Source organism: Desmodus rotundus, chromosome 8 (assembly GCF_022682495.2).
Source record: "Desmodus rotundus isolate HL8 chromosome 8, HLdesRot8A.1, whole genome shotgun sequence".
Classification (NCBI taxonomy): Eukaryota; Metazoa; Chordata; class Mammalia; order Chiroptera; family Phyllostomidae; genus Desmodus; species Desmodus rotundus.
In genome coordinates this window covers 2,508,109-2,521,802 of record NC_071394.1, presented here as the reverse complement: position 1 = coordinate 2,521,802, position 13,694 = coordinate 2,508,109, and the positions used below count along the sequence as shown (strand labels likewise).

General features: G+C 65.4%; 1 protein-coding gene across 1 annotated transcript in view; it reads right to left on the bottom strand.

The window, feature by feature from the left end:
- The window catches only part of KCNK9 (potassium two pore domain channel subfamily K member 9), a 59,560-nt gene extending 50,752 nt beyond the window's left edge, over positions 1–8,808 (bottom strand). Inside the window, exon 1 of the mRNA XM_053929883.1 lies at positions 7,476–8,808. Coding sequence (XP_053785858.1) covers positions 7,476–8,145 — 670 coding nt within the window. The 5' untranslated portion in view covers positions 8,146–8,808. The remainder of the gene's footprint in view (positions 1–7,475) is intronic.
- Positions 8,809–13,694: the final 4,886 nt, after the last annotated feature.

Sequence of the window (13,694 nt, the reverse complement as noted above, 5' to 3'; positions counted from 1 at the left end):
TGGGCGTCAGGCCTCCTCGGCAGCTGCCAGCATTCCTCAGCACTCGGGGTGCTACCAAAGGGGTCCTTATCGCCCCAGAAACACCACCCATGTCGGCAGACTCCTCGATGTGACCGGACTCGGCAAGAAGGTGTCCCCAAGCCCACAGCGTCCCCGGGGCCCAGACAGCACTGCGTCCCCTGCAGTCACTCCACACAGAGGCCAGGGAACACCAAGGCAGCAACTCTGCAGGCGCGGGCCACCAGCACAGAGCTGCCTCCAGATGCCCCACGGGCCTCGCAGCCGCACCCCACGCTCCCGAGCTCAAGGCCTCCGAGAGCCTCTGCTTCCGGGGTGACAGGAAGTGTCACCCCGCTTCTCCCCAAGCCCTCTGAGCTTATCCCACCCCCCCTGAGCAAACTCACCCCCATCCCACCCGAGTGGTTCAGCCAGCTCCACCTGAGCTCTCATTTCCCGACCACCTCATAACAGGGAGTGTGGCTGGGCCCCCGCGGGCACCCCGAGCCTGGCTGGGCGCTGGGGCCTGAGACCGGTGAGCATCTGGCCCTGGGGACTCAGGCGTCTCCTGGGGAGGCTGCCACCTGAACACAAAACTGGGGTGTCACGCTAAAGTTGCTTCAGGATGGAGCCGCTTGGCAGGCTGGGCCCAGTCCTCACCCACAGGGGTGACGGGCATGGGGAAAGAGGAAGGAGCCACTGCACGGGGCCAGGCAGACAGGTGTGAACACGGACCTGGGCAGACAGACAAAGAGACACAGTGACAACTGGAGGACCCACCGTGGCTGCAGCCTGAAGACCTGGCCCGAACCCAGGAGGGCGCGGAGACCCCGGGGTGGGGGGCATGGCAGGGGAAGATGGCAGCGTGGGCCTCAGAAATGGCACCTGGCCACAGTTTCCCGACAGGACCAGGTGGAAGAAATCTACCACCCAGGCTTGGACCAGCAGCCCCAAAAGCCCCAGCCCGGCATCCCACTGTGATGGCGTCCTTCCGCTGGATGACAGAACTGTCCCACCTCGGAGGATGCTTCCGAAGGCAGAGAGACCCTGGAGGGGCGCTGGAGGGGCGGGCGCTGGGGAGAGGCAGGGCATGGACGCCCCCAGAGTAGGGGCAGGAGAGCAGAGCCGGGAAGCCGAGAAAGACAACTTTCCAACTTTCCCAAGAGCCAATGGGGCCCCAAGGGCACCCACCTACCCATGGTCCTCACAACAACCAGGGGCAGCCATGGAGTGAGGGGCCCTTTCCCACACACATTCTCTGATGCCACGGCCACCCCACTACATCCCTGTTTCACAGAAGAGGAAGCCAAGGCTTAAGGGCCGCACCTGGAATCAGGTCTGCAGGACAAGCCGAGACGCGGATGTCAGCAGCCCTGCCCCGGGCTGTGGGCCCTGCGATCCCCATCCGCCTGCTCCCCTGAGCCCCTGGGGTCACAAGCCAGAGACCTGTGGCCAGGCCTGGCCCTGCCCCCTCCGCTCTCCAGACGCCTGAGTGGCCCAGCGTCCCTCTCACACCAGGTCACACTGACGTTATCCCCACGCCCAGCCCCCCAGGCCAGCCACGGCTCACCCTCCTCTAATCTGGCCCCACCTCTCACCCACCACCACTTGCAGGTTCCTCCCAGGGCGGGGGGGGCACGGTGAGGGGGAGGACAGCTCAGGGCACACTCCCCACCCCGCTCTAGGCCAGCACCGCCTCACAAGCCGCTGTGCTCGGGGCCTGGCTCACCCCAGCACCCAGGACGGACGGGGCAAGGCTGGGAAAGTGCAGAGGACAGCGAGCCGTGGTCAGCTTGGGAACCCCCGTCTCCCCAGGCCCAGAGGCTGCGATCTGTTCACGACGTCCCCCAGCCGGGCCAACATGCTCACAGATGCCCCCCAATTCTCTCATCTTCCCCTGCTGCAAGTGTTCCATCTGCCAGCGTCCCTCCTGCCCTGTGTCCACAGCACACGCTCCTACTCTGCCCTCGGGGACCGCCTCCAGGGCCTGCGCTTGGGTTCCCGTGGACTGAGACAGCTCCCCCGACCAACACCACCCCCCACTCCCCCACCCCCCTCTCGGGGGCACGCCGCAGCTGGCTGCATGACCCCGCTAGGATGCCGTGGCAACTCGAGCCAGCCTGGACTTGGAGAGCACCCACAGACCAAAACCACCCAGAGGAGAAGGGACAGGCTTACGAAGGATGTTGCTGAACAAACCAGGGGGCCTGGGCTGGGGTGGCACAGGAGGTGGCCCTTCCTCTGAAGATGACACAGTACAGAAGGGGTCCACTTAGCTAAAAAGAAGGACATTCCACGGGCAGGAGTCCCAGAGTTGGGAGAGGCAGTAAAGGGACCCTCAAACAGAACCCCTTAAGGAAATGAACACTAGACAAGCCACCCCGAGGCCAGCGCGGAGGAGGATGGTCCACCGGGCAGAGGGGAGACCCTCACGTCCCAGAATTCCTCTGCCCGAGGACTCTCTCAGGAGAGCCCCCGCCCCCCTCTCTGGGGCCAGCCAATTGGGGGTCCTCGCCTCCTACTCTCCAGACCCCTCTGGGACCAGGCATGACGCTTCCGCTACCCGTGTTCTCCCCGGTGCTCCGGCAAAGCCAGAGCCAACAGGGCACAGGGTCACTCTGGGCCCTGACCGGAGGGACGGGTCCCCGGGGCTGGCAGCCGGTCTGTGCTGGGTGCCCGCACCAGCCATGCCCTGGACCGCCTCCCCAGACCCTCCCTCTGCAGACCCACCCACGCATCAGTGTGCTGAGTTCCCTCTCCTCTCCCGGGCCTGAGCCCCCATTTCCAGTAAATGGAGCCCCTCTGTCTCCTCCTCAGGGGACCACACAAAGCCTCTGTAAGAGGAGACCCCCCCACACCCCTCCTTTCCACCAGGTCAGAACCTCACGCAATAACCTCAACATCGTCTAAATACACACGGCCCTCATCACGTGTGAGGTGAGGAGCTCCCCGTCTCTAGACATGTTCAAGAAGACCCTGACTGAGGAGGGAGGTCTGGGCTGCGGGCGCTGTTCTGTTTTGACCTGAATGCAGTTACGTGAGGATGGTTTGTTTCCAAGAACACTGACCACTGCCCTGGTGACGCGGGCTTTTCTGCACCAACACGGCCGCTCGTTAATAATTTCCTAAGTGGAAGTGACTGGGAGCTGCTGACCATTTGGCAGGAAGAAGATGAGGCTGGGACGCCTGGGAGGGCCTTTCAGTGGGGCCCTGAGATGCAGGCGGAGACCCCACCCTGGGAGCCCCGCCCCAACTCAGGGCGGGAGCTGGGTGGAAAGCGCTAGAAGGAGGGCGGGGTGAAGTGGTGAGCGGAGGCCCGCGGGTGCTCACAGGAGCAAGGGCCTGCACAGGACGGCCCACAGCTGCACGCCTCGGGCATGGGTGCCTGCGGGCAGGAGATCCTGAGTTCAAGGCCCACTGCCGCCTGAGTCTCGGTTTCCCCAATCGTCCGTCCAGCGGGCTGTACGCTCTCCGGCCTGGCGGCAGAATGTGGAAGTGCTCTGTGCCGGGTGCTGTGCTGAGCCAGCAGGTGCAGGGAGAAGAGACCCAGTCTGGTGTCAGCATTGCTGGACCGGAGGGGGACAGGGAGGCGGGGGGGGGGGGGGGCGCACAGCCCAGGGAGGCAGCAGAGAGGAAAGCCAAGGTGGCTTCCTGGAGGGCGAGGACTGCTGCACAGGTGGCAGGGGAGGGGTTAACTGGGCTTAGCTGTCCCTGCTGTTCACGCTGGACTGGACTGCAACCGAGTGCTTGCTTTCCAGCTCCCCTCCTGCCTTAAGGCCTTATCTTGTCATCTAGACTCTCCCTGGAGCAGCGGGGACACGGCAGGGGCAGGCGCGGTGCAGCCAGAGCGTGGAGCACGGGTGGAAAACTACACCCTGTGCGCAGGGCAGTGGGAAGCGCTCTCCCTCTGTGCCAGAACAAGATAAGGGAGGTGTCGTCTAAATTACGGACTCAAGCAGGTGCAGAATCCGATCCAGGAAACCACGGGAGCCCCAAATCCTTTTCTCGGGGTGTGCCAGCCCCAGCCAGCAGAGCCTGGCTCCCAAGCCAGTTAGCTCAATTCCTGCAGCAGCTACCCCCCTCCCCACACACACACCCCTGGCTTCAGATGGGCCCAGCAGGGCCTGGGGAAACAGGGCCCAGGTGGAAGTCTGCCATCCCCCCAAAACTGCAGCTCGCCCTCCTGGCCGCTGCAGGTGAGCTCTGAATTCTAAGCGTGATTTCTTCTTCAAGACAACTTCAGTCACAGATGTTAGATTCAAAGAAGAAGCGTCGTGGAGACTCCTGCTCTGCTGTCGTGAGGGGCAGCTGAGGGTGGGACCCAATTCTGGCCTCAAGCGCTTCCTGTAGGAAGTGACCGGTGTGCTGGGGGGTCCCTGTGCACCCAGGCCGTTGCCCCAGGTGGACAAACTCAAGTCAAGCACCGCACAGCCCCACCAGGCCCCAGGGAGCATGCCTGACCCCCGGCTTCCACCACACTGACCAGCAGCCTGGGGGGGGGGGGCAGGGGGGGGTCTCCAACGCCCTGCTGATAGGACCAACACAGAAGGGCACGGGTGCGAGACTTTCCCGCCTCTCACACGGTGAAGAGTCCCAAGGGTCTCAGGCCCCCCGAGTTCAGAACTCAACAATGTCACCGCCGGAGAGTGGCTACAAGTGGCACAGACGTCAAAGAAGCAGGAGGGGAGGAGAGGCACGCTGCGCTGGCTTCCTGATGGGGCCAGCCCCCCACCCCGCACCCCGGACCCGCCCTCCCCCTGAGCAGTGGCCGGCTGGGCCCAGCGCTCCCAGGACAGTAGGGCAGACCTCAGCGAGACATCCCTCCAAAGCCTTTCGCGAAGGTGTAGCCACAGATCCAACGCGAAGTGGTAATTATACACGTGTTTGAAATCCATTTCACAGAGGGAGCTAACAGCTGCCTCTGAGAGAGGCGTTCACCCGCGGACCAGAGTGCCTGGGGTTCCTGCCCCGCCTCGAGCACAGAGCTGGAAGCTGAAGCACGCCGGAGAGACAGAGAGATGGAGAGATGGCACTCGGGGTTGGGGCAGACAGAAGAACCCCGTGAAGACGCACCTGCCCCATTAATATCCCGGTCCAATAGGAGACAAGACCACGGAGGGCCCGGCCCTGGGCTGGGGTTTTGTTCTAGGCCTAGGAGTACCTTCATTTGCATTTATATTAAAAAAGAAGAAGAAGAAAACAAACATAATTAACTAGAAAGGTGCTTTGTTTCCTGTAAATTCGAGGGCTTGTGCTAAGCAGCTTCCTGGGGCAGAGAGCAGGAGGTGCACCTACTAAGCGCTCTGGTTGCCCGCAGCTGCAGGTGCCAGGGCTCCCACCGGGCCTTTGGGGTCAACCTGCCAGGTGGTTCCTGTGCAGTGCCCCTTCTCCCAGTGGGGAAACTGAGGTCAGGAGCTGGGAACTGACCTGCTCATGCTCTTCCAGGGTCTTCCGCTGCCGGGCAGCCGAGGGAGAACAACCTTCCTTCCCGCCCCGTGGGCTACTTTGGCCTTCTTCCCCAGAACCAGCTGGCCGTTCAGCAAAGGCAGTAAGCACGAAGCGCAGACCTCAGACGCCCCTGTGTCCTGGGCCAGCTCCAGCGGCACCCGCACCACCCCACCCCCCCACCCCCCCCCACCCCGGCTACGAACCCTCAGGGGGCTGCTCATTCCTGCTGGTTACTCTTTGGAGTCAGAACCGGCAGAGCCCTGCGCCCAGAACCACACATCAGAACCCACACACACCTCTCCACACGAACTGTATCGACAGTCTCACAGTTTCTTTTTGCAGGCAAACTGGAACGTCCCTGGGTTGGACTTGAACTCCAGTCCTTTGCTATCAGAAGCCAACCCCAGGGCCCGGCCCAAGGTGTGTGCCCCGGGGTGGGCTGGACTTCCCCTGTCTGGGGTCGGGATCGCCAAAGACGGGGGAAGGACAGCCTTTCCTGTCCCCGGGGCCGGCAGTTCAGGAGGTACACTCCTGCTCCCCGGCTCCCCAGCTCCCCGGCACACAGCCGCCCCCCACACCCTGACCGTCCCTGTGCATCTGCGTGTTATGAGCCCTGGAAGCACACGGCCGCAAAGGGAGGGCTTTCTGGGTTTTGGCCGCTGGGCCGCACACGGCCTGGGGCAAGCAGGAGCGAAGCTGGTTATGGAGACGACAGAAGGCCGATTTCCTTCCCAAACCGTGAAAACCTGCGGCAATGAATTAAACGCTGCAAACAAGATGACTCCCTAAAAGTGTTTTCACCCCAGAAGGAAACACAGGCCGTCCTGCCCTGGGACTTCCTGTTGCATATGGCACAGAGGAGCCCCGTTCTGCCAGCACGCAGAGACGAATGCCAGGGGAAAGTCGGGGGAGGAGGACTCTTCTCGGCCCTGCGCAGACAGCACCACAGGGCAGCAGGAAAGAGACCACCCCAGGCCAACGCCGGGCCCTGGCTGGACCCCAGGGAGGGCTCTGGGGATCAGGGTGCCCACCCAGACAAGTGGCAGAGGGCCACCACCTGCCTCCTGAGGGCACCCCTCCTCCACTGGGATGAAGTGTCCTGCTGGAGTCCCCGAAGGTCTCTCTCACCCTACAATGTCTGCGACTCCCCCAACCCCTGGCCACGGTGGGGGTGCTGCCCTCGGCACCACTAGAGAATGAATGCTCACTGCACAGCACCCTTCGGGGGCACCCACAGGAGTCCCCAGGGCGTCCCAACAGGACTCTCCCCAGACTGGGGCCGAACTTCACCCGTTTCCAGGCAACGCGCAGACTGGTCCTGCCCACTGTGTCAGCCCAGGAGTGGGCGGGTTCTGACGGCCCCTGGCCCTCGACCTTGCTCCTAGCCCTGTTCACCCGGCGGCCACCCCCTCCCATCACCAGGCAGCAAACTCTCTTCCCCCTCCAGACCTGGCATGACAGGCCCCAGAACGGGAGGAAGAGGAGCCAGCAGGGAGGAGGGCTGAGATCGGCCTCAAGAGACGCTGGGGGCTGGCGGGGGTCAGCGCCCTCCACTCTCCAGAAGCAGTCCCCGGCCACCTGAGCCCCTGTCCACGCCGCGGGCGTCAGGCCAGCCCTCTGCAACTCCCAGAGAGGTAGTAACTGTAGGCTTGGAACCCCGCGCATCCCAGCCGCGCCGGGGCGGTGGGTGGGTGGGTGTCTGCTATGGGATTATTCTTAGCGCTCCACTCTCTTCGCAAAAGTGGCGCCTCCGCCCTCCGGGATCCGGCACGCTCGCTCGGGGCTCGCACGCCCAGCACAGACACAGACACCGGCGCGGAGAAGCCCCGGGTGGGGTCCACGCGGGGTGAGGCGCAGAGGCGCCGGAGAGGAGGGGGCTCCCGAGGAAGGAGGAGGCGCCGCGAGAGGAACCCCAGCGACTGGCTGCGTGGACTCCCCCGGCGCCCAGCACCCAGCCCCACGCCGCGCGCTCAGCCGCCTTCCCGGACGCCTCCCGGGCGCAAGCAGCCGGAGGCGCGCCCAGACCTTACCTATGGTGGTGATGACCGTGATGGCAAAGTAGAAGGAGCCGGCGAATTTCCACTGGACGCCGGCGCGGTGCGGCTCGGACTGCAGGATCACCAGCTCCAGCTGCCGGTAGTCCTCGCCGCTGATGTTGTACTTCCCCTTGATCCGGGTCTCCTCGGCTCGGAGTTTCTCCTCCTCGCGCATCTCGTGGTCCGACTCCAGGGCGTCGAAGACGGCGGCGCCCACCAGCAGGTAGGTGAAGGTGCAGACGATGAGGGACAGAGTCCGCACGTTCTGCCTCTTCATGGCCGCCAGCAAGGAGCCGGCGCGGGGGGCATGTCCCGCAGGCTCGCAGCCGCGCGCGTCCCACTGCAGCGCCCGGCGGCCGCCGCCTCCTCCGCCGCCGCCGCCGCCGCCTCCAAGTTGTAAGCGGCGGCGGCAGCAGCAGCAGCAGCAGCAGCGGGGAGGCGGGGGGCGGGGAGGCTGGGGGGGCCCCCCTCCGTCGCGGCCGCCACAGCCGCCGCCACCGCGAGGCAGCTGGCGGGGCAGGGGCGGTGCGGGCCCGGGCCCGGGCTCGGGCGAGAAGGCGGACAGGCACAGGAGGCTGCTCGAGCGCCGAGGCCAGGCGTCCGGGAGCCCCGACACCCTGCGCCAGACCCGGCCGAAGCAGCCCGCCCCACTGCGCAGGGCCATGCACGGCGGCGCCGCCGGGCACCGCGCTGCCCTCCGCACCCCGCCCCCCGCTCCCGCCAGAAAAGCAGGAGCAGGAGCGGGCCCGCGCCCCTCGGGGTCCGGCTCCCGGGCGGTGGCGCCCCGCTAGGAGCCCACAGGTTTGCGCGCGCCCGGCGGGACCACCTACTCCTTTTATCCCTCTTCACCACCCCCCCCGAGGGGGTGTGGAAAAGTTTTCGAAGTGGCGGCGTCTCCCGAGTCCCCAGCAAGCGGGGAGGGGCCCGAGCAGGTGCAGCGGGCGGGGCGGCCCGATGCCCGAAGGTCCGAGCGCCCGGGGCCCACCAGAGCGCGCAGGGACGCGGCGGGGTCCCTGCCGGGCGTCGGCCGGTCCACGAAGTTTGCTCCTCTCAACCCCCGAGGCGCGGGAGCGGGGCGCGGCCTCCGGGTGGCAGAGCCCGCGGCGTAGCGGCCTCGGGGGCGGCCGGGGGACCGCGCGGTGGCGGTCGTCCAGCCCGATCCTCCGAGGGCGGCGGGCGCGGCGGCGGCGGCGGCGGGAGGGGTCCCGCGGGCCTCGCGGAGCTGCGGGGCGGGCGCGGGCGCATCAGCCGCGCCGGGGTCGGGGCCCTCCGGCGTCCGGGCGTCTGGGGAGGCGGCTGCGGCGCTGGTCTGCCCAGGGCGCTGCGTGCGTGCGCGCCGGAGGGAGCCCGAGTGTGTGTGCGTGTGTATGTGTGTGCGTGTGCGCGCGCGTGGCAGCCCCGCTCCAGCGGGAGGGCCGCGGGGGGCGGGGGCCGGGCTACGCGGAGGCCCGGCCTTCCTCCCTCTCTTCTTCCCTCCCTCCCGCAGCCTCCCGGGCGCGCCACCTCCCTCCTGGTCCGCGGCCAGCTGGCGAGGCAGCCGCGGCAGCTCCGGCAGCAGAGCGAGCGCGGCGCGGGGCGCACGCGGAGGGAGCCCAGGAGGGGCGGTGGGTGCCTCGCGAGGGGGCGGAGGCGAGCGGAGGACTAGGTGTCTCTGGCGTGAGGGTGGGGGCGGAGCCACCAGCAGGTTTCAGCGGTGGGGGATGGGAGGACTAAGGCGGCTGCTTGGGTCCTTGAAGCCCGGCTTCCTGAGAGCGCGCGCAGCCGCGCGGGGCGGAGAGTTTGAGGAACCCGGGGCTGGGGGAGGAAAGGGGATTCACCCCGAGAAGGCAGACAGGCGGCTTAAGAGAGAGGAGAGATCCAGAGGAGAGTGGGGAGCACAAGCAGAGGAGCTGCGGACACCGGGGAGCGCAGCAGCACGCGCGGTTCCCCCAGGGCCAGCCACCTGGCGCTGGCGCGTGTCCCTGGCCGGGGGCACCTCCCCTTCGCGTGGCGAGGTTCCGAAGGTTGCCTCAGGCCCAGCGAGCGTCGCAGGCCGGGTGGCCCGGCGCCTGCAGACCCGAGTTGTTCTCCCGGAAAGTGCCGAGGATGGCATGGACCGCCACTCTTGGGGTCTGGGCCTCGGGGGAGGACGTCGCACCCCCTTTTCCTGTTCCCTCGCTGTGGCTTTTACAAGAAACACTCCTTGGTCCCCCGAGGCTGGGCGCAGGATGCACCCGGAACGCAACGGTGCCCTTCCGTCCCCGCGCGGCTTGATGGCCCCTCTCCGGACCAGCCTGGGGAGGGAACACGAGGTTCGTGCCGGGGCGCACCTATTTCTTGGATCCAGAGAGGAGACCTCGCCAGGCTTTATCCCCTTTCCATTTCAGCCGCGTTGGCCCTCTTCCCCCACCTCCCTTCAGGTCATCGATGGAGTTTCACTCGACCACCGGACCCCTAACCTCTCGGAGCTCGAAATAGGCTGATTGAAGCCTCGGAGACCCGCTCCCCCCCCCTCCACCACCACACCAGACTCCACTTCCCTGGGTCAGGCGACCTCTCTTGGACCCAGCCAAGGAAGAGACAGAGACTTGAGGAAAGGGGCGCCCCCCGGCGGCGGGCTAAGAGCCGGGGCAGAGGTGGCCAGGGGCGGTGCGGAGTAGGCCAGAGTACCAAATCCAACCCTCGCTCAGCTCGCGGGCTCCAGGAGCCCCGACCCCTCCGAGCGCCCCCTCCGGCGGCGCTTCGGTTCCCCGTTGGCAGGGACTCGGGGCCGAGAGATTCTAGGAACCCTGTGCCTCACCGAGGCTCGCCAGCTTTCCACACCTTTGCAGGGACTCGCGAATGCGCGCGCCCCCGCTGCGCCGGGGCAGGGGGCCCGCTCTTTGGTCTGGGCCGTTGGGTCTCCACTGGGTCTGCGGCCGACCTTGAGCAACCAGGAAGGAGGGTGGGGGCGAAAGCCCCGCCCCAGCAGGCGCTCTCCCTAAAATTCATTTTGGAAACCTAGACCCCGGGCTCGGCGAACGAGCCTGGCCGCCCAGTGAGTCACCGCGAGCGGGCGAAAAGGACTCCCAGCGGCCAATAATTAACTGCGCCCCGGCCCGGCCCACGGCGGAACCCCAGTCGGACCTCCCCGAGCTCGGCGGCGGCGCCACCCCAGAGTCACAGCCGTCGGGCTTCCGCCATCCGGAAGCAGCGGGCCCGCCAGGGGGCACTGGACTCCGACCCACACGCTCTGAGCGAACGCGGTGGAGGGAAGTGCGCGCTGACCCCGCTGGCAGGTGCAGGAGCCGGGGTGGGACGCTCTCCACTGGCAGAGTCCAAGCTTTGGAGAGAGCCACTTTCACTGGGTTTACAGACATCCTTTCAGGAAAACGAACCGCTTTGTGTGCGTACTGGAAGGGACCTCAGAGATAAACTAGTCCCGACCGCGCTTTTACAGAAGGGAACACTTCCGCCGGAGAAAATCACACGTCCAGGGATTCCGACCTAGAGCCCCCGCTCGAACCTCCCCCGGGCTCTGTCCAGCGCTCCTTCAAGGCCCCGGCTGCCTTCTGATCTCCAGTTTACAGTGTCATGAAGAGCTGCAGACCACACCCCAAACGCTGGTTCTTCCTTTTCACCCCCCTCGAGAGAAACAAGGCGGGGGAGCGGGGTTTCAGGGCGGGACCTGGGGGGATGGGGCTGGAGGAGGAGGGTGCCCTGGTGTGTCCGTCTGCACCCACACTCTTCTGCACCCTGCGCTCTCCTGCACCCTGCACTCTCCTTCCATGGCCTACACCTACGGGTGGAAGGGAGCTCCTTGGAGCAGAGCTTGGCATCTTCCTAATGCCCCCAGCACTCATCCCCAAGGCAGTTGTTCAGCCAGCACTGGGGGGGGGGATGTGACAGTCCAGAAAGAGGCCAGGCTAGTGGCAGTGCCTCTGCAAGGGAGGGGGCAGCGCCCTCTTCGCCCCAGTGGTTATGGAAGCACCAACTCCGGCCCAGCCTGGGGGTGGAGTCAGAGCTCAGGTATGGCCAATCAGAGCCCAGAATTCCCCTGGCCACAGCGATTGGCTGGGCGTGGCTCACCTCTCCCCCAATGAGAGCCCTGGGAAAGCGTTCCTAAGAGGAGCAAGGCAGGTGCTGAGGGTGCAGGCCTGGGCAGCCCACTGGGCCAGCAAAGGCGAAGGCATGCTCTTCTGCTCAGGCCGCAGTGGGACGTCCTGGGCTGGAGGCGCCGCTGGTGGGCGCCTGCTGACAGGCAGCCTGGCCAAGCCCCTGGGCTTCCGTTAGTAAAAACAGTCAAGTCTGAAGAGATAATGAAGAACACGTGGCTCCAGAGCTCCGTTCTACCTCTGTGTTTGCTCGGTTCTTACCGGTGCTGAGCGCATCCCTTGCCCCAGGTCTGAGGATTGTTACCCCGCCTCACCTAGAGAGGCCCCGCAGCATTGCTGTCCCGCAGGGAGTCCGCGTGGACCCCACTGCCCACCACTGCTGCTCCCACAGCACCCTGCGTCCGTGAACCGGCTCTGCTGCCCCTGAAGGCAGCGAGGCGGGGCTCTAGGCCAGGTCCCCCAGCTCAGGGATCCCCAACCTCTGGCCTCTGACCGGTACCAGTCTGGGCCTGTTAGGAGTGGGGAGCACACAGCAGGAGGTGAGCTTGAATGTAATGTCCGCCAATCATCCCGAAACCAACCCCTCACCCCCAGTCCGTGGGAAAACTGTCTCCCATGAAACAGGTCCCTGGTGCCACAAAGGTTGGGGACCACTGCCCCAGCTGATGGCCAGGTCAGGTCCTTGTGGCCTCCAGCCCCTCACTGGCCCCTGTCTCAGCCTGCAGCCCCTGCACTCCATGCTGAAAGCCCCCAGGAGCTCCGAACGCCCGCCCCCCGGCCCCGCCCCGCCATTCCCACAGCAGACCTGGCCTCTGGCCACTTCTCTGGACTCTGCTCCTGCCGCCCTCCTCCCCACCCCACCCCCACCCCAGCTGACCAGTGCTGTCCTTTGCTCAGGCTGTTCCCTCCTTCAAGCCAAGGGCAGCCCCCCACCCCCCTGCCCCGTGCACACACATGCCCTTGCTTTATTAGAGGAAATGTGATTACTGGATCTCGGGCTTCTTAATGGGGCCCGAACCATGTCCACGCCTGATCCATAAATAGCTCCGTCAGGTCCCGAAGCCCCAGTGCTGCCAGGATCAATCGGGCAATCGGCGGGGGCTGACAGCTCCCGAGGGGCTGCTGGAGGGGAGCCAACCCTGCCTGGCAGGAGGGTCTCATTAACTGAGGCCTGAACCGCAGGGTCGGCCCCCGAGGGAGGCTGCTCCACCACCAGCCGAGGAGATGGGAGGGCACTCCCCAGCCCACCGCCCAGTGCCTGAAGTAACGAGGCACTCACAGAGAGGGGACATTGGTGGGACCCAGCCAGCTCTTTCTTCTGCCTTCTTAACATTACAAATAATATTAATACATGAAGCAAAAATTAAAAATAGAAATCTTCTCCCTTAAAAATCAAAACAATTGTCGACGGGAACGGCCGTAACTGTGGCGCCTCGGGAAAGCAGCCTCAGTCTCTCTGTCTTGACCTCGCATGAGGTGGGGACCCCTCCAGACGGTGGTCGGTGGGGTGATAGTGCCCGGACAGCGTCCGGAGAGGAAGGGGCACAGCGAGGTGTTGAAGGCAGGTGTGGGCTCTCTCCGCAGAAGCAGCCTGTCCCCCATGAGTGCCCCTAGGGTGGCAGGCTGTCCTTGGCCCAGCTCACGTCTCCCAGTCGGGCCCAAACTGCTCTCAGGCTGAGCAGTAAGTACAGGCAGCCAGGGTCCAAGCCCTAGGGTGTCATTTCCTCCTGGGGTGACCTTGGGCAATCGAGGGGCCCTCTCTGTGCCTCTTTCCTGGTTGGTTAGGCAAGGGGAAGAGAGCCAGCCCACCCAATTGGCCCCCTTCCCCTGTGCAGAAGGCACGGCTGCCCTCTCTCTCTCTCTGCCTAACGGGCAGGCCGGGAGCCGGGCCAGCCGCCACATGCCCGCACGCGGTGGGGACGCTACTATGCAGCCAGCTCCCTCCGGGCGGGAGCTAACTTTAGCCCGGTCACATGGAGCATTCCTGGTGTCTGTGCCCAGAGTTTACAGATCCCTGCGGAAGGTGTTTAAATATTTTTCCTTTTCAGAAGCCTGGTTCTCGCCTCTGCCATTTTCACCTTTGTGTGGCAGAAGGTATTTTTGCAAACACAGCCGAGGTGGCAGCGATTTCGCAGCGTGA